Source organism: Eptatretus burgeri, chromosome 9 (assembly GCF_056783735.1).
Source record: "Eptatretus burgeri isolate ZD-2024b chromosome 9, Ebu_testis_v1, whole genome shotgun sequence".
Lineage (NCBI taxonomy): Eukaryota > Metazoa > Chordata > Myxini > Myxiniformes > Myxinidae > Eptatretus > Eptatretus burgeri.
In genome coordinates this window covers 103504166-103522754 of record NC_140969.1, presented here as the reverse complement: position 1 = coordinate 103522754, position 18589 = coordinate 103504166, and the positions used below count along the sequence as shown (strand labels likewise).

The 18589-nt window shown below is 43.6% G+C and overlaps 1 protein-coding gene across 2 annotated transcripts in view; it reads right to left on the bottom strand.

The window, feature by feature from the left end:
- Positions 1–18222, bottom strand: part of LOC147020803 (3'-5' RNA helicase YTHDC2-like) — a 97142-nt gene extending 78920 nt beyond the window's left edge. Inside the window, exons 1-2 of one of the 2 annotated variants that reach the window (XM_085896430.1) lie at positions 17799–18222; positions 5867–5957 (exon numbers count right to left, since the gene is read on the bottom strand). In XM_085896430.1, coding sequence (XP_085752556.1) covers positions 5867–5957; positions 17799–17919 — 212 coding nt within the window. In that variant the 5' untranslated portion in view covers positions 17920–18222. Of the gene's footprint in view, positions 1–5866; positions 5958–7408; positions 7433–17798 lie in introns of those variants that run through there. The other variant, XM_085896431.1, reaches the window with a different exon arrangement.
- Positions 18223–18589: the final 367 nt, after the last annotated feature.

Sequence of the window (18589 nt, the reverse complement as noted above, 5' to 3'; positions counted from 1 at the left end):
AAATCGGTCAAAGGTCAAGGTCAGAGTAAGGTCAAACATCCAAAACATTCGATTTTTGATGGTTTGGTACAGAATCATCGTAGAAACTTCTGGTTTGCGTCGCTACCTTCTCTAGAGACAGCTTTTATTAGACAAGGTCAGAGGTCAAGTTGACGATTTCGTAAGTACCAGTCTATGACTGCTTGTTTGTTTGTTTGTTTGTAGGCACGATAACTCGAGAACGGAAGAAGCTACCAATGTCAAATTACACCACGTGATTCAGGAGGGTGATGGCTAGCGCTGATTAGATTTTGGTCAAAATCGGTCAAAGTCAAGGTCACAGTGAGGTCAAACATTCGATTTATGATGGTTTGGTACACAATCATCGTAGAAACTTCTGGTTTGCGTCGCTACCTTCTCGAGAGACAGCTTTTATTAGACAAGGTCAGAGGTCAAGTTGACGATTTCGTAAGTACCAGTCTATGACTGCTTGTTTTTAGCGTTCGTCTTTTACTAGTGTATAGCAACACGGAAGCACATACATCAGAGCCGAGCATAATAGTTGTCTTTGGCAACACGGAAGTACATTAGTGAAAGCCGAGTATAATAGTTGTCTCAGACAGCACGGAAGCTACTCATTCATCATAGTGGATGATAATAGTTATCATGGTCGACACTGGGAGCTGTGCATGACAACACAGAAGCACATTAGTGAGAGCGAATCATAATAGTTGTGCATGGTTGCACGGAAGCACATTCGTCAGAGTGGTTTGTAATATGTGTCTGGCAACAAGGAATCACATTCGCCATGGAAGCATGAAGATGTCATCTGTTGTAACTTTTAGTCAGCGTCTTCTTCACCACTGGATTCAAAGATTGTTCTTGGATTTTCACAAGTTTCTTCGGCCATACATGCACATGCTTCTGTGCAAGGCTTGTGTCGGTTGCCTCAACATCATCGTAGGAGTCACAGTGGCCCATTCTGCTCAGCATGGTAATGAGCTGTTTTGACCTCGTCATATGGCGAACTGCAATTCCCAGGGCCACATGCTTGGGCATGTTAGTTCTAGCATGAGTCGCACAGTGTACAACATCCTGAGCAAGCATCAAAACACGTCTTTCAAATTTATGAGTTGCTACATTCTGGTGCTGAAAACTCATCTTCATCTTCCTTTTCTGGTTTGGCAATAACCCAGCGTAGTAGCCAGTAAAGACTGTCTGGTATCACAGATTTGGATTTTGTCAGGGTGAGATCCATGATATTAGGTGGTCGGACTGATATGCCTTGGCATTCATTGATCTCCGACTTGATGAGTTTTGCAGTGCGGTACAGCAGACTCACCCTGTCGCAATCATCCATCGCTGTTGTGGGCTGTTTTTCTTGGTACACCCGTGGCTGTTGCGATGTTACACTGATAGGCAGAGTTGATGACATATTGAAGGGATATGGAGCTTGAGTACAAAAGCTCGGACTTACTAAGATCATATGGCTTATGGACGACAATGTCATCTCCAAAGTGTTTCTTTAGTCGAAGTTTGAGTCGCTGGGTAGTGTAGCTGTCGACTGCCACTCCCTGTCCGCGCAGAAAATGATTGTATCTGTCCAGAACAATTGTCATATCAAAGGCCTTCCCACCATTCAGGTCAGCAGAGATATCTTCAGCCAATTGCTTGAATGCCGTATCGTAACAAGTTTCTTGTCTCCCTTCATGGAAGCCAGCATACCGCAGATTAGCTTTGCTGATGTATGAGGCATGGCAAGCTCTGTGGTATCTAGCTTCTGCTGCCACTAGATCGTTACTGACTGCACCAGTATTCTGTAACATGTCCTCATCGCCCTTTGCGGTCGCTGCTTGCACAATAGTTTCACAGGCTTGGAAAGTTCTGACCATGGTCATCTTCTTTACCCTTCTGTGTGTTTTCTTCTTGCAGAAGAGGCACATAGTCTAGTCAGTGGATGTTGACTGGGACCTGGATACCCTGGAGGTCTCCATCAAACTTGTTTCAGATTGTGGGCCAATCTTAGATTTTTCTGCTGGTGTCGGTGAGAATGCAGATCTTCTCCTCTGCATGTAATGCAGGTTTTTTTTGCTTGTCTATTTTTCGTCGCAATTTGAGTAGTACCATTTAACATCCGCGGTTGCCAAACTGTCAATATCTGATTTTAAACATTCATATCCTTCATCTCGTCAGAGTTCCAGTGCTGCAACAAGTGTCTGTATGGAGGTATCTCAGGCTTTCCTCAGTGTCTCGTTTGAGTCCATCTGACAAATTATGCACTTGTGAAAGTTAGTCAACTTCTGTCTCTTTACAGGTAAAAGTTGCACTACTGCCTGATTCTCTGAAATGGCCATTGCTTCAGTTGGCTAGAAGGATTCTTTCAGATGTTCAATCTGGAATGACACAGAAAAGCAACTATGTTAACCCACAGCCTCGTTTACCATCATTATTAACATGACATTTTAAAACTTTATTTTTGTAATTATCTAGTCCATAAGAATTTCATAAAAAATAGACTAACACAGCATTTTTTAGTCAAGCAGCATGAACCTGTGAAAAATTCAATTGTTCAACACCCACTACAGATAAGTTTGACTTGACAACTTTGTATGCTCTAAAAGATGCCTAAAATATAAAAAAAAGCTCATAATATTTGATTTGTTTGTGATTTTTACCTCTTGTAGTTGTACAGTTAAATTAATATCGACATTTCTGTACATCTATCTATAATTCCAGCAGTGTGTGTGTGTGTGTGTGTGTGTGTGTGTGTGTGTGTGTGTGTGTGTGTGTGTGTGTGTGTGTGTGTGTGTGTGTGTGTGTGTGTGTGTGTGTGTGTGTGTGTGTGTGTGTGTGTGTGTGTGTGTGTGTGTGTGTGTGTGTGTGTGTGTGACCGCTGTTTCTCGACAACCGCTGGTCCGATCTCATTGAAACTTGCCAGGTATATTGCTGGGGCCCTGAGGATGTGCCTTTTCAAGGTTTGATATTAATCGGACAAGTGCTTCCCAAGTTATGGCCATTTATTTACCAAACCAATGACAAGACACGTTGTTGCGTGGGCGTGGCCGTGGCCGATGGGGAAGGGAAGCTCAGCTGCGTTCCCCATTACGGGTTACAACGTACAGACATAAACACAATGCCGCAAGTTATGATCGTTTTCATACGAGACGGTGCATAAATTTCGGTAACATCAGAGTGCTGGTATGCTCCGAACCAGGAAGTAATTTTTTTCTCTCTTCTCTTCTCTTTTTGTTTTTCCTTGAGATGACATTGCGAAAAGGCAAAATACGTTGGCGCTAATTGAATAATTGGCCATTAAAACCTAAATTGTGAATCATCATAACTGATATGCGAACTTCCGCGCCACGCACGTACGGGCACGCGAGAGCGAAGAAACGGCCTGTGTGGTTGTTGTTTGTTGCTCGTGGTTGGATATATATTTATTTATTCATTTTTATTTTTATTTTTTATGGGCACGTACTAATATTCTGAAAGAGAATTATAATACGAAGCCAATGATACCTCAATATTGAAAATTGGTTGAGTCTCGACAAAGATATTCACGTTTACGTTACCCCTCCCCTAAATTTTGCGAGCCCACAGTGATCCTCTTGGTAAGTACCCTTGGTATGTATAATAGCCTGTAGAATTTTAATGATACCACAATTTGAAACCACATACTACCTGGAGGTGTTATATAGGGTTGATTCTACCACTCTGTCAAGTCAAACCTTTTCTGTAGGGAGTGTTGAATGATTTCATTTTTTGCAGGTCCTTGCTCCTGGACTATGTTCACCATCACCTCTTGTGGTGCCCCATCCAAATCCTCAATCTTTTCTACCCCCATTAATCCTACCCATTGGCATCTCCCGTTCTACCCCCCACCCCAAACTCACCTCCTTCAAATTCCCTGCTTTCCTTCCTGAAAGTCCCTATAATGTCCATGTTGTACACCCCGTGTTCCCTGCCCCATCCCTCTCCCTTCCATAGATCTCCTTATGTCTCTGTTCCCCTCTGTTTTTCCTTCCTACTCCCACCACTGTTGTCTCATGCCCCCCTTGCCGTGCGTTGTGTGTTACCTCTCATACGAGCCTCGACAAGGTATACAACAAACAAAAAAAACTAACGTAAATTTGTGAACCAATTTGTTATACGTTATGTTATGTTTGTTTTAATGGAATTTTGAATTTCTATTTTATATTTTAAATTGGGAGGGGAGGAGGGGGGATGGGGGTCGAACGAAGAATGGTTTGTCGTCTGTCCTAGGATGCGTTTCATAGTCATGCAGGTTGTTCATGCACAATTTTCATGTTGTACTGTTTCTAACACTTTTTGTGCCACTCAAGCTTGGTTCAATCCATCATGCATCGTGTTGAGCACGCTTGGTGTTGCACCGTTTCGGCATTTCAGATCTCACTGTTTTTCAACGATCTTTTAGTTCAGTTAAAACAAGTCAAGATGTCTGGAGAAAAAGCCATTCAGTGCAAGTGAGAGCAGAGGTGCAAAAAGAGACCATAAAGCAAAATTTACCTTGGATGTAAAATTTGATGTGTTAATGCCGTTTAAAGTCTATGAAAAACCCAGCCAAATCACAAAAGCATTACGGCTTGCTGCTCCTACATATGGAACAACGTGTGATGATAAATAAAATAAAAGCAAGTTCTCCAGCAGCTACACCTTTAAAGGATAACAAGTTGTCTCAATGTAGAAGTGATGTAATGGAAAACGTTCTGATTACATCTTGAGGTCAAATTTTGCTTTCCCCGAAGGAACGCATCTCCAATTAAATAATGGAGGTCAATGGGAGAACAGCGGTTGATAAATGTAATTTTGCTTTATGCACAGCTTTTCACGAACGTTTCTATTCCGTAAATCAAGGGATGGGAAAATTTTCTTCAATTTGGCAAACTTTTTGGCTCCACGTTCTTCTTTAAAAACCAGAGGAAGCCCTGAATAGGTAACAACAATGTTTTCTGAATTTTACTCATCATTTTGGCTTAGAATTTTCACAGATTGACATGCGATGGTATCTCAGCAAATCTTACATCAATGATATGCAGTGTGCGTCGTTATAGGCAGCGCTGCGATTGTGACACCCATATAAAAGAAAACAGCAAACATTATTAAAGCAACAAACGTTTTTGTACACCATTCTTTCCCAATTCCATATCTCGGCGAAGCATGACATCGTCAGGTGCTGAACGAAGGGAGTACTCAGTTTTTACTCCGTTTGTTTTTTCCTTGTTTGTCCGGGCGATATCTCAGCCATCTTTTGAGCTAAGAAGCTGAAATTTGAGGACAAATATGAAGATGTGCTTTATCAAAAACGGTGTTTTTTTTTTTTTCAAGTAATCAATCAATTCACTAAGTAATTATTTTCTTTCTCATCTGGGCAATATCTCAGGCACCTTTTGAGCTGGGAAGCTGATATTTGGACACGACAGTGAACAAGTAAGTGATCTGACTACAAAGGGTATTTTTGATTTATTGAGTGTCATTTGTACACATTCACCTCAGAAGTGCACCACTCCCTCCCAATTCCGTCTCCATGTGCTATAAGACGGCATCGCCATGCGCTAAAGGAACCCCAGCAATGTCGCGCGCTGGAGGATTTGTTATTTATTTATTTATTTGGCATGAGGGAGGTGTACTTTGAATGTACCTCTCCTTGATAATTTTTTTAATACTTTACATTTTTGAAATGAGATCTATTTAGCTATACATATTATGCAAACAACACTAGAAAACTTCAAAACAATAACACATTTCAAATCAAAGTTATCCAACTTCTCAAACTTAATTCCACCATGAACTTCAAGCACAGAACAAAGAATATCCTCAATCACCCATTCCCGTGCCAGTATTTTACGATGACTCAAATGCATCTTACCCCTTGCTTTTCGAGGTGAAGCCCAAATTGTGGCACACTTTGTGAATGTATGCTCTGTCACTGCTGCTCAGCGCATTGGGAAATGAGTATTCTGTAAAGACATCAACATTACACTGTTTACACCGAGTGTAACCCATTACACCGACGTACAACTAATGACTGTGCTGTTCTGTTGGATCAATAGTTGAGGTGATAGTGTTCAAAATGAAACAAAAGATAGTCTGTCAACAAATAACTGACTGTAAATCTGACTTGATCAGATGACAACAGTCTTGTTAAGCAAGCTGAAATCCCCAAGTGAACTGCAGACAAGCATCACATTCAGCCTCAGCAAACCGACATTGGTACAAATCCTCCGTTATCAAAAGGAGAAGTGCCCGTGTGTGCGTATGTACGAGTGTTCATCAAGCTTTATTCTAAAGGGTTCCAACCACTGGAAAATAATAAAAATTGGACCATTGGAAAACCAATCATCGATTCACTTGGAATAAAAATTTGTGTCCGTTTAATCAAAAAAGTTCCAGTTTTAAAAGCCAGTCAATCCGGTAGGGAAGAGGAAGAAGAATCAGGATCTGGAGCCTTCATGTTGTGGTTCTAACAGGATGACAACAGTGTGACATCTGTGTATGTACGTACGATCGATCAACTCCTCCGAGAGGATTTGACCGAGGAAGTTGAAACTTTCATGGATTAATGAGGGCACCCTGAAGTTGTGCATGTGCAAGTTTCGTTTGATTCCGTCAAGTTTTGAAGAAAGAAACATTTGCCCATCTTGGCATTTTATTTCATTTTGGGGAGGGTGGATGCAATCGGAATTATCGGAACTAAATAACCATGATGTATTATGCATGCCCATAAGCAGTACACGTCTTCGCTTCATACAAGTAACCCGGGTTAATATTATTTTTGGGAGCGATCGAGTCAGCGAGCGGTCCGTTGCCCATACACTGCCCAAATAAAGGGATGTGTGAGAAGAAATTGTTGCATGCTTAGAACAAGATCACTCGTAGTTTAGAATAAAACACCTTTCGAATAAAGCGTGACAGACACAGAAGGAGCACACAAAATTATATACATTTGGAGTAATACTTCTCGAAGTAATATAAAAATATATAATGGCACACCAAAGGGACACACAAGCAACAACAACAACCATGGCAACAGCAGCAGCAGTAGTAGCAACAACCACGTGAACATTAAAGATCCTTTTTTCTTGGGACACTTCATTTTGCATCCTCGTTGAGACTCAAACAGACATGCGATGTGTTTGTGAAGTGCAACTTGCTCGTTTGATAAACACGTTACAAGTGAAGCGAGGGGTGGACACGGCGAATTAGGACTCTCCCAACCATAGTCACAGCATTATTTGCCATCACAAAATTTAAAAAGTACAGACCTAGAAACTGAAGCAACAATTAAATCCCACTTATATGGTGCTGCAACCTGGACATTGAAGAAAGGCCAAAGCAAGTTGGACTCATTTGTGCGTAAGATTTGAAACCATCGATTGAAGATGTCGAACGTGAATATATAATCCCTCACCTGCAATCATTAAACTGTGTGTAGGTTCGGGTTATGGTTGCTGGAACGCACGTGACAGTCAACGTAAATTACACACACTCGCTTCGGCCCTTTTCAATGATCCGGCTTCGGAGGCAGGGTCAGCGACATTGCTTTGAGCCTCCCTGAGCTTGTGATACCTGCGCAATCTGGGGAAACCACGATCAATTACGTAGAGGACATTCACCTCCTCAACCTCGTTATAAAAAAATAAAATTCTGCGTTATAGCAGGAAATCGGTAAATTTTCCGTTCGAGGACTAGTCGAGGACAACGCTAGTTAGCGTTGCCAAAGCCAACATCAAGTTACCCAAAGGTAAGCAAGTTGTTCTTTTGAAACTGATAGAAGTTGAAATTTATATATTTTTCTTCATCTTTGTCGAATCTGGTGATCATTGAATAATTTGCTTTATTTATTTTTTTAAAGATCCATAAAATGGAAAGTTGCAGCCGGTAATGATAAAAAAGAAGACATGTTTTTGTTTTTTTTCATCACATTGCACACTTGGATCAAGATCGCTCGTACTGTAGAATAAAACCACTATCAAATGGCGAATCTGATGAATTTTTAATTACACCCGGTGTTACGTGGTAAAATCTGCCTTCTCAGAACACCATAATAAATCGCTTTTTTTAAATATCCGAAATATTCATCAGAATGGAAGTTCAGAACGTTTTAATCGCTATTCATTGGTATTTTATTAAAATGATGGTATTTGATTTTGGCCTAAAAGAGTCAATGCTTTGCAAGCTCTTACTTAATCAAGTACTAATTAAACATGATTTAATTAGTCTGGATGGGCTTTCTTGCTTCAGAAGATATCTGTGAACCAAGTTTTACATCGGAAACGCTTTTCTACGTTCATAGTCTATTTATTAAAAGTAATTAATATCACTAATTAATATCAATAACTGACATGTTCATTGCATGATTATTAAATATAAATTAAGTCATTAAAAAGTATAACCCATGGGGTTTCTTCTTTCAGACGATATCTGTGAACCATATTTTACAAGGAAGAGGAGAGTTAAGACAGTAGTAAGGCAGAGGACTTTCACTCAGAGAGTAGTTAATGCATGGAATGGTCTCCCTGGAAAGGTCGTGGCAGCAAAAAAAGTCGATGAGGTTATATTAGAATTAGATAGGTACCTGGAAGTTATGGATATAGAGGGGTATTTGGATGTTGACAGGACTTTTCGGAAGTTTGAGCATTGATGAGTGAGTGTGTGCATGTGTACGGAGTGCTGTTGGTGGGGGTCTTGTCAAGGGGGGTTGTGTGGTTGAGGTTGTGTGTTTTTAACCAAGCACATGCCCCCTCCCCTGAGGGGAAGAAAAGGGCAAAAACAAAAACAAAGAAAAACTTCCAAAAAACAAACAAACAAAAAAATTATTTCATTAATTAAAAACATTTTTTGCATTTTCTTCCTTGGATCTTGTGTAGATGGGTTGGTGTGGTGTTCGCACAGGCATGAAGGGCTGAATGGCCTCCACCTGTGTTGGGTTTCCTTGTTATTCCTTCTTACATCAGAGATGGTTTTCTAGTTCATAGTTTATTTAAAGTAATTAATATCACTAATTAATAATCAACAATTGACACGTAAATTGCATAATTATTGAATATAAATCAAGTCATTAAAAATATATATCCCATGGGGTTTGTTCACGCTAAGTTTTTTTTTTTTTTTTTTTTGTATAGCTTGGTCGAGGCTCGTATGAGAGCTAACACACAACTCACAGCAAGGAGGCATGAGACAAGAGGGGCGGGAGTGGAAGGGACAAAACAGTGGGGAACAGACACATTAGGTGAACTGTGGAAGGGAGAGGGATGGGGATGGGACGGGGAACATGGCGAAGAGAAGATGGACATTTCAGGGACTTTCAGGAAGGAAAGTAGGAGAAATGAAGGAAGTGGGCTTGGGTGGATTATCGGGGGTAGAAAAGATCGAGGATTTGGATGGGGGAAGATAAGAGGTGGTGGTGAACAGCTGTTTTGAAAGCCTGGAGGGAAGAATGGGAAAGAATAGAGTGAGGAAGTTTATTCCAAAGGCGGGAAAAAAGAGGAATGAAAGAGTGAAGATGAGCAGTGATTCGTGATTTTGGTAGTTTTACCAGAAGGGGGTTGTTGGCGGACCTTGAGCGCCCTGTGGAAATGTGGTGGGGACAAATCGCAGAGAGAGCAGGGGGGCAAGGCTGGAGAGGAGTCGGTAGAAGACAGAAAGACCACCGACCAACCTGCGGTGATTGAGTGAGAGGCCCAAAGACTCAGCTTCATTGCGGGAGATGCCGATGATCTTAAATGCCCTGGTTTCGACAGCGTGAAGCCGAGAAAGGTGGGAGGCAGGAGCACCAGCCCAGAGGGGAGAGCAGTACTCCATCAGGCTACGGACAAAAGCTTTGTAAGTGGTCAGGAGCTCAAGAGGGCCGAGGAAGGACTTAGCACGACGGAGGATTCCCAGTCGGCGACTGGCTTTTGAGGCGAGGTTGGAAATGTGACTTTCCCAGGAAAGGTCATGGCAGATAGTGAGACCCAGAAGCTTGAAAGAAAAGACTTCTTCCAGAGGATTGTTGAGAAAGTGGATGGGGGGGTTTTGTAAACGGTCCTTTCGAAGAGACATAGTGAGAGTGTGAGATTTGTCTGGATTGAAAGACATGTTCCACGTGTTGGACCAGTTTGTGATTTTATCCAGATCTGCAGTGAGTGAAGAAGCTGCTGCTTGCCGGTCTGAGGGATGACAGATGGTACGGCAGAGGGTGGAGTTTTATTTTAATTTTTTTTATTTAAATAAGTTTATTTTATTTAAATAAGTCTGCTATTAAGGAAGTTGTTCAACTTTGAACCACGAAACACCTACATTTGGGTCACAAGCCTGCCCAGGTAACTCTTTACAAAGCCTGGTGTTGGCTCAGTGGTTCGGATGGCAGCTTGGGATCTTGGGTCCTGAGTTCAAGCCCTGTTGGCCGCTGAATTAACTTGCCGGGGGGCGATGATGGTTCGCGGGCATTATTGAACAATGTCACGATAGGTACAATTGAGTTAGTGGAAGCTTTTGAGGAAGCCCTACCATAAAAACCTAACTCTTCGGTCAAAATTGACCAAATCAAATCGGATTTTGAGCCGCGTCTCACAAGCGAGACGCGGCTCTAAGAGAGCGCGGCGTTGTTGTTGTTATTCTTCTTCTTGTGAAGACAAAACCTTTAGGACTCAGCTCTTTTATATACAGGATCCGGATCTCCTTAAATACTAAACACCTGTATACATCCTCGCATTGAGGTTGCCTTTTGAGAGTGTCTATCATGAACTTTTAAATATATTCGGACATTTGCTTTAAAGTTTCGAAAAGTTCACGTTACTATTTAAAGATTATTCCATTTAATGTATTGTAATTTCGTAAATACACTATTTTCTCGTCATGAACGACGATCGTCCAGGACGGGTCTCGCTATTGGCTCCTTCAAGGCACGTGACGAAATATCAGTTGTTGTTGTGTTTTTTTTTCTTCTTCTTCTTCTGGTGAAGACAAAACCTTTAGGACGCGGCTCTTGGACACATTTGTCCTTGTTTTATATGTTGTACTTATGGACATTACGCACAGCTTCTAGGAAATGAAATTGCAAGAAAAAAATCAAGAAAAAAAAGTTCAAGTGGGCGTGGCTCCGTCCACAAGGGGAATTGGACGCCCCTCATACAAAAAGACACAACTAGACCATGATCTAGCTTGTGTCCAAGTTTCATCAAGCTCGCATCAAACGTCATGGGGCTATGCTCTGGAGAGAGTCATAAACAGACAGACAAACAGACACAATGAAAATAGTGGTCACTGCTGGTGCCCTCGAATCAATACACCAGGGGGTTGACTCAGCCTGTGATCCTTCTGAGGTGGGTGAAATGAGTACCAGCGTGTACTGGTGGAGGGGCACTGCATCGACACAGTCGTGAGGAGGACGGAGGAGGGAGGAGGGAGGAGGGAGGAGGGAGGAGAGAGAAGAGAGGAGAGAGAAGAGAGGAGAGAGGAGAAGAAGAAGGAGGAGAAGGAGGAGGAGGAGGAGGAGAGGAGGAGAAGAGGAGGGGAGGAGGAGGAGGAGGAGAGGAGGAGGAGAAGAGGAGGAGAGGAGGAGGAGAGGAGGAGAAGAGGAGGAGAGGAGGAGGAGAAGAGGAGGAGAGGAGGAGGAGAAGAGGAGGAGAGGAGGAGAGGAGGAGGAGAGGAGGAGGAGAAGAGGAGGAGAGGAGGAGAGGAGGAGGAGAGAAGAGGAGGAGAAGAGGAGGAGAAGAGGAGGAGAAGAGGAGGAGAAGAGGAGGAGAAGAGGAGGAGAAGAGGAGGAGAAGAGGAGAAGAGGAGGAGAAGAAGAGGAGAAGAAGAGGAGGAGAAGAGGAGGAGAAGAGGAGGAGGAGAGGAGGAGGAGAAGAGGAGGAGAGGAGGAGAGGAGGAGGAGAGGAGGAGGAGAAGAGGAGGAGAAGAGGAGGAGAAGAAGAGGAGAAGAAGAGGAGGAGAAGAGGAGGAGAAGAGGAGGAGAAGAGGAGGAGGAGAAGAAGAGGAGGAGGAGAAGAGGAGGAGGAGAAGAGGAGGAGGAGAAGAGGAGGAGAAGAGGAGGAGGAGAAGAGGAGGAGGAGAAGAGGAGGAGGAGAAGAGGAGGAGGAGAAGAGGAGGAGGAGAAGAGGAGGAGGAGAAGAGGAGGAGGAGAAGAGGAGGAGGAGAAGAGGAGGAGGAGAAGAGGAGGAGGAGAAGAGGAGGAGGAGGAGGAGAGGAGGAGGAGAAGAGGAGGAGAGGAGGAGGAGAGGAGGAGAAGAGGAGGAGAGGAGGAGGAGAAGAGGAGGAGAGGAGGAGAGGAGGAGGAGAAGAGGAGGAGAGGAGGAGAGGAGGAGGAGAGGAGGAGGAGAAGAGGAGGAGAGGAGGAGAGGAGGAGGAGAGGAGGAGGAGAAGAGGAGGAGAAGAGGAGGAGAAGAGGAGGAGAAGAGGAGGAGAAGAGGAGGAGAAGAGGAGGAGAAGAGGAGGAGAAGAAGAGGAGAAGAAGAGGAGGAGAAGAGGAGGAGAAGAGGAGAGGAGGAGGAGAAGAGGAGGAGAGGAGGAGAGGAGGAGGAGAGGAGGAGGAGAAGAAGAGGAGGAGAAGAGGAGGAGAAGAGGAGGAGAAGAGGAGGAGAAGAGGAGGAGAAGAGGAGGAGAAGAGGAGGAGAAGAGGAGGAGAAGAGGAGAAGAGGAGGAGAAGAAGAGGAGAAGAAGAGGAGGAGAAGAGGAGGAGAAGAGGAGGAGAAGAGGAGGAGGAGAAGAGGAGGAGAAGAGGAGGAGAAGAGGAGGAGGAGAGGAGGAGGAGGAGAAGAGGAGGAGGAGAAGAGGAGGAGAAGAGGAGGAGGAGAAGAGGAGGAGGAGAAGAGGAGGAGGAGAAGAGGAGGAGGAGAAGAGGAGGAGGAGAAGAGGAGGAGGAGAAGAGGAGGAGGAGAAGAGGAGGAGGAGGAGAAGAGGAGGAGGAGAAGAGGAGGAGGAGAAGAGGAGGAGGAGAAGAGGAGGAGGAGAAGAGGAGGAGGAGAAGAGGAGGAGGAGGAGAAGAGGAGGAGGAGAAGAGGAGGAGAAGAGGAGGAGGAGAAGAGGAGGAGGAGAAGAGGAGGAGGAGAAGAGGAGGAGGAGAAGAGGAGGAGGAGAAGAGGAGGAGGAGAAGAGGAGGAGGAGAAGAGGAGGAGGAGAAGAGGAGGAGGAGGAGAAGAGGAGGAGGAGAAGAGGAGGAGGAGAAGAGGAGGAGGAGAAGAGGAGGAGGAGAAGAGGAGGAGGAGAAGAGGAGGAGGAGAAGAGGAGGAGGAGAAGAGGAGGAGGAGAAGAGGAGGAGGAGAAGAGGAGGAGGAGAAGAGGAGGAGGAGAAGAGGAGGAGGAGAAGAGGAGGAGGATAAGAGGAGGAGAATAAGAGGAGGAGAATAAGAGGAGGAGAATAAGAGGAGGAGGCTAAGAGGAGGAGGATAAGAGGAGGAGAAGAGGAGGAGAAGAGGAGGAGGAGGAGGAGAGAGGAGGAGGAGGAGGAGAAGAGGAGGAGGAGATGAGGAGGAGAAGAGGAGCAGGAGAAGAGGAGGAGAAGAGGAGGAGAAGAGGAAGAGGAGGAGAGGAGGAGAAGAGGAGGAGGAGGAGGAGAAGAGGAGGAGAAGAGGAGGAGAAGAAGAGGAGGAGAAGAGGAGGAGAAGAGGAGGAGGAGAGAGGAGAAGAAGAGGAGGAGAAGAAGAGGAGGAGAAGAGAAGAAGAGGTGAAGAGGAGGAGAAGAGGAGAAGAGAAGAAGAGGAGAAGAAGAGGAGAAGAAGAGGAGAAGAAGAGGAGAAGAAGAGAAGAAGAGGAGAAGAAGAGGAGAAGAAGAGGAGAAGAAGAGGAGAAGAAGAGGAGGAGGAGAGGAGGAGGAGAAGAGGAGAAGAAGAGGAGGAGGAGAAGAGGAGAAGAAGAGGAGAAGAAGAGGAGAAGAGGAGAAGAACAAGAGAAGAAGAGGAGAAGAAGAGGAGAAGAAGAGGAGAAGAAGAGAAGAAGAGAGAAAAGAAGAAGAGAGAAGAAGAAGAAGAAGAAGAAAAAGAAGAGAGAAGAGAGAAGGAGAAGAGAGAAGAATGAGAAGAAGAGAGAAGAGAGAAGAGTGGCCCTAATGCGAAGAGAGAAGAGTGGCCCTAATGCGAAGAGAGAAGAGTGGCCCTAATGCGAAGAGAGAAGAGTGGCCCCTGCTCTCTCACAACATGTGGCCCGAAATGGAGTTCTTTCATCCCCTCTTCCTGTCCAGGCTGGAGTTCCTCAAGGTAGCGTTCTGGGCCCTGTTCTTTTTCTGGTTTTCATCAATGATCTCTCCGACTCTCTGGAAAATCCTCTTTATCTCTTTGCTGATGACTCCTACCTCTGCCCTACCATCGGTCATCCCTCAGACGGGCAAGCAGCAGCTTCTTCGCTCTTTCTAGATCTGGATAAAATCACAAACTGGTCTAACACGTGGAACATGTCTTTCAATCTGGACAAATCTCACACTCTCACTATGTCTCTCCGAAAGGACTGTTTAGAAAACCCACCCATCCACTTTCTCAACAATCCTCTGGAAGAAGTCCTTTCTTTCAAGCTTCTGGATCTCACTATCTGCCATGACCTTTCCTGGGAAAGTCACATTTCAAACCTCGCCTCCAAAGCCAGTCGCCGATTGGGAATCCTCCGTCATGCAAAGTCCTTCCTCGGCCCACCTGAGCTCCTGACCACTTACAAAGCTTTTGTCCGCAGCCTGATGGAGTACTGCTCTCCCCTCTGGGCTGGTGCTCCTGCCTCCCACCTTTCTCGGCTTCACGCTGTAGAAACCAGGGCATTTCGGATCATCGGCATCTCCTGCAATTATGCTGAGTCTTTGGGCCTCTCACTCAATCACCTCAAGTTGGTCGGTGGTCTTTCTGTCTTCTACCGTCTCTTCTCCAGCCTCGCTCCCCCTGCTCTCTCTGTGATTTGTCCCCACCACATTTCCTCAGGGGGCTCAAGGTCAGCCAACAACCAAATCTGGTTGGTAAAACTACCAACAACCTGGTAAAACTACCAAAATCACGAATCACTGCTCACCTTCACTCTTTCATTCCTCTTTTTTCCCGCCTTTGGAATAAACTCCCTCACTCCATTCTTTCCCATTCTTCCCTCCAGGCTTTCAAAACAGCTGTTCACCACCACCTCTTATCATCCCCCATCCAAATCCTCGATCTTTTCTACCCCCGTTAATCCACCCAAGCCCACTTCCTTCACATTCCCTGCTTTCCTTCCTGAAAGTCCCTGTAATGTCCATCTTCTATTCCCCATGTTCCCCGTGCCATCCCTCTCCCTTCCACAGATCTCCTAATGTGTGTTCCCCACTGTTTTGTCCTTCCCACTCCCTCCCCTCCTGTCTCATGCCCCCTTGATGTGTGTTGTGTGTTATCTCTCACACGAGCCTCGACAAGGTATACAAAAAATAAAAAAAATAAAAAAAATTAAAACTGGTAAACCAGTAATTCCGGGCTTCAACCCGTGCATCTGACCAATCCAATATCCAGAAAATCCAATATGGCCGCCATACCACGTGACCTACGTCATCAAAATTTTCAAAGTATAAACTTCAGGTGGAGAGTTATTACGTGTTTAAGTTTCATTGAATTTCATCCAAGCGTTGTTTTCATTTTATGACATTTCAAAAATGGGTCATTTTCAACTTTAGGGGGCGCTGGGGGCTCACTGGGGTCAAATACAGAAATAGTATAAATATATTGGGAGTCCCCTGTTTATGTGCTATCGAAATTTGTCATTAAATTTTTTAAACTCTCATTTGCATATTTTGCATATTTAATGACGCGAATCGGCATCATTTTAAATCATATGAATTATGTAACTATTTCGACCAAATTAACAAATTAACATTCCCATGGAACAATGCAAATGTGTGCAAAAGTTTGAGGCTGTCGTGTTATCCGTTCTGGAGAAGATGTTTTTAGGTTTTGGAGAAAATCCAATATGGCCGCCATACCACGTGACCTACGTCATCAAATGTTTCATAGTATAAACTTCAGGTGGTGAGTTATTATGGTGTTAAGTTTCGATGAATTTCATCCAACAGTTTTCCCTCCAGATCCGCCACAAAATCGGTCAGAAGAACATAAAAACGCCTTTAATAATAATAATACTAACGCATTCAATAGGGCTTCAGCCATTTGGCTTGAAGCCCTAATAAAGAGAGAAGACAGAAGAGAGAAGAAGAGAGGTGGAAGAAGAAGATAATAGAGAAGAAGAAGAGAGGTGGAAGAAGAAGAAGAGAGGTAGAAGAAGAAGAAGAAGAAGAAGAAGAAGAAGAGAGGTAGAAGAAGAAGAAGAAGAAGAAGAAGAGAGGTAGAAGAAGAAGAAGAAGAGAGGTAGAAGAAGAGAGGTAGAAGAAGAAGAAGAGAGGTAGAAGAAGAAGAAGAAGAAGAGAGGTAGAAGAAGAAGAAGTAGAAGAAGAAGAAGAGAGGTAGAAGAAGAAGAAGAAGAAGAGAGGTAGAAGAAGAAGAAGAAGAAGAGAGGTAGAAGAAGAAGAAGAAGAAGAGAGGTAGAAGAAGAAGAAGAAGAAGAAGAAGAGAGGTAGAAGAAGAAGAAGAAGAAGAAGAAGAGAGGTAGAAGAAGAAGAAGAAGAAGAAGAGAGGTAGAAGAAGAAGAAGAAGAAGAAGAGAGGTAGAAGAAGAAGAAGAAGAAGAAGAAGAAGAAGAAAGGTAGAAGAAGAAGAAGAAGAAGAAGAAGAAGAAGAAGAAGAAGAAGAAGAAGAGAGGTAGAAGAAGAAGAAGAAGAAGAAGAAGAAGAGAGGTAGAAGAAGAAGAAGAAGAAGAAGAAGAAGAGAGGTAGAAGAAGAAGAAGAAGAAGAAGAAGAAGAGAGGTAGAAGAAGAAGAAGAAGAAGAAGAGAGGTAGAAGAAGAAGAAGAAGAAGAAGAAGAAGAGGTAGAAAAAGAAGAAGAGAGGTAGAAGAAGAAGAAGAAGAAGAAGAAGAAGAGAGGTAGAAGAAGAAGAAGAAGAAGAAAAGGGGTAGAAGAAGAAGAAGAAAAGAGGAAGAAGAAGAAGAAGAAGAGAAGGAGAAGAAGAAGAAGAAGAAGAAGAGAGGTAGAAGAAGAAGAAGAAGAGAGGTAGAAGAAGAAGAAGAAGAGAAGTAGAAGAAGAAGAAGAAGAAGAAGAAGAAGAAGAAGAAGAAGAAGAAGAAGAGAGGTAGAAGAAGAAGAAGACGAGAAGTAGAAGAAGAAGAAGAAGAAGAAGAGAGGTAGAAGAAGAAGAAGAAGAAGAAGAAGAAGAAGAAGAAGAAGAAGAAGAAGAAGAAGAAGAAGAAGAGAGGTAGAAGAAGAAGAAGAAGAAGAGAGGTAGAAGAAGAGAGGTAGAAGAAGAGAGGTAGAAGAAGAGAGGTAGAAGAAGAGAGGTAGAAGAAGAGAGGTAGAAGAAGAGAGGTAGAAGAAGAAGAAGTAGAAGAAGAGAGGTAGAAGAGAGGTAGAAGAAGAGAGGTAGAAGAAGAAGAAGATAATAGAGAAGAAGAAGAAGAAGATAGAGAAGAAGAAGAAGAGAGGAGAGAGAAAAGAAGGAAAAAAAAAAAAAAAAAAAAAAAGAACTGTTGACCAAAAATTCACCGTTTTACGCATTTTTAAAATACCGATAACTTCCTTCATATAAACCCGAGAACAATCGTTTCCACAGCATTTTAATGTGTTTTTCAAGCCCTTTCCAATGATACCGATTACAGTTATATTGATGTTTAATGAAAAATTGACAAACTGTACTTATACTTGGTGGCGCGTTCACGCATCATGTTCATGTTCATACATCATACATCATCAACATGTAACATCAGGTGGATATTGTTCACACATCATCGATGTATTTAATGTGGAGATGATGTGAAGAAAAACGAAGATAGAAACCTTGGGAATCGTCGAAACGGAACTGTTTGAGAACGATATCGACGGCGATTTTAACATGTTCCTCCACACGGCCACACACCACCCTGAAACCTTTCTTCCGTGTCACTTTGGACGCGTCCATCGTCCTGCCGAGAGACAACACGGCACCGAAGGTGATCTCTCACAAAAAGCACCGACACGATGATCGCTCTCCGTCGGGGGGACGACGTCAATGGGCCGATATGTTTCCGCTGCACTCGTGCGGAAAGCCGCAAGGTGAAAACAGAAAATGGCGCGAATACGTTTGAAGTAATAACGCGGTTTTTGCTTCGACTGAAAGGAAAAAACGAATTCGAACGTCATAAAAATTAAAAAAAAAAAAAATCCGACGTTTTACGATAAAAGTACGTCGCGAATCTGCTCTCGAGAAACCGCGACTCGAGAGGTTCCTGATCACGTGGTTCGCTTCTACCTTGATACTGTGATTGGAGGAAAGTTCGTGATCACGTGTGTCCCGTGTGAAGCACTCGCTGTTATTTCAATTTTCATCGATATAACAGCTGAAAAACAAGGGATTTTCTGAGGCAAAGATGTTTTCTCCTGATATTATTCGACGTCCAAAATATACGACATTAAGGAGAATTGGGGCGGCCCCGCCCCCATCAAGCTGATTGACAGACGAACAGGCCCGCCCACTCCTCGGATTCCTGTCTATTCTTCCACTAAAAGGAATATCGTTTTGCGAACGTTTCCGTGGAATCCATTCAAACAACTGTATTAAAAAGAACCGCTCGAGTCGCGGTTTCTCGACA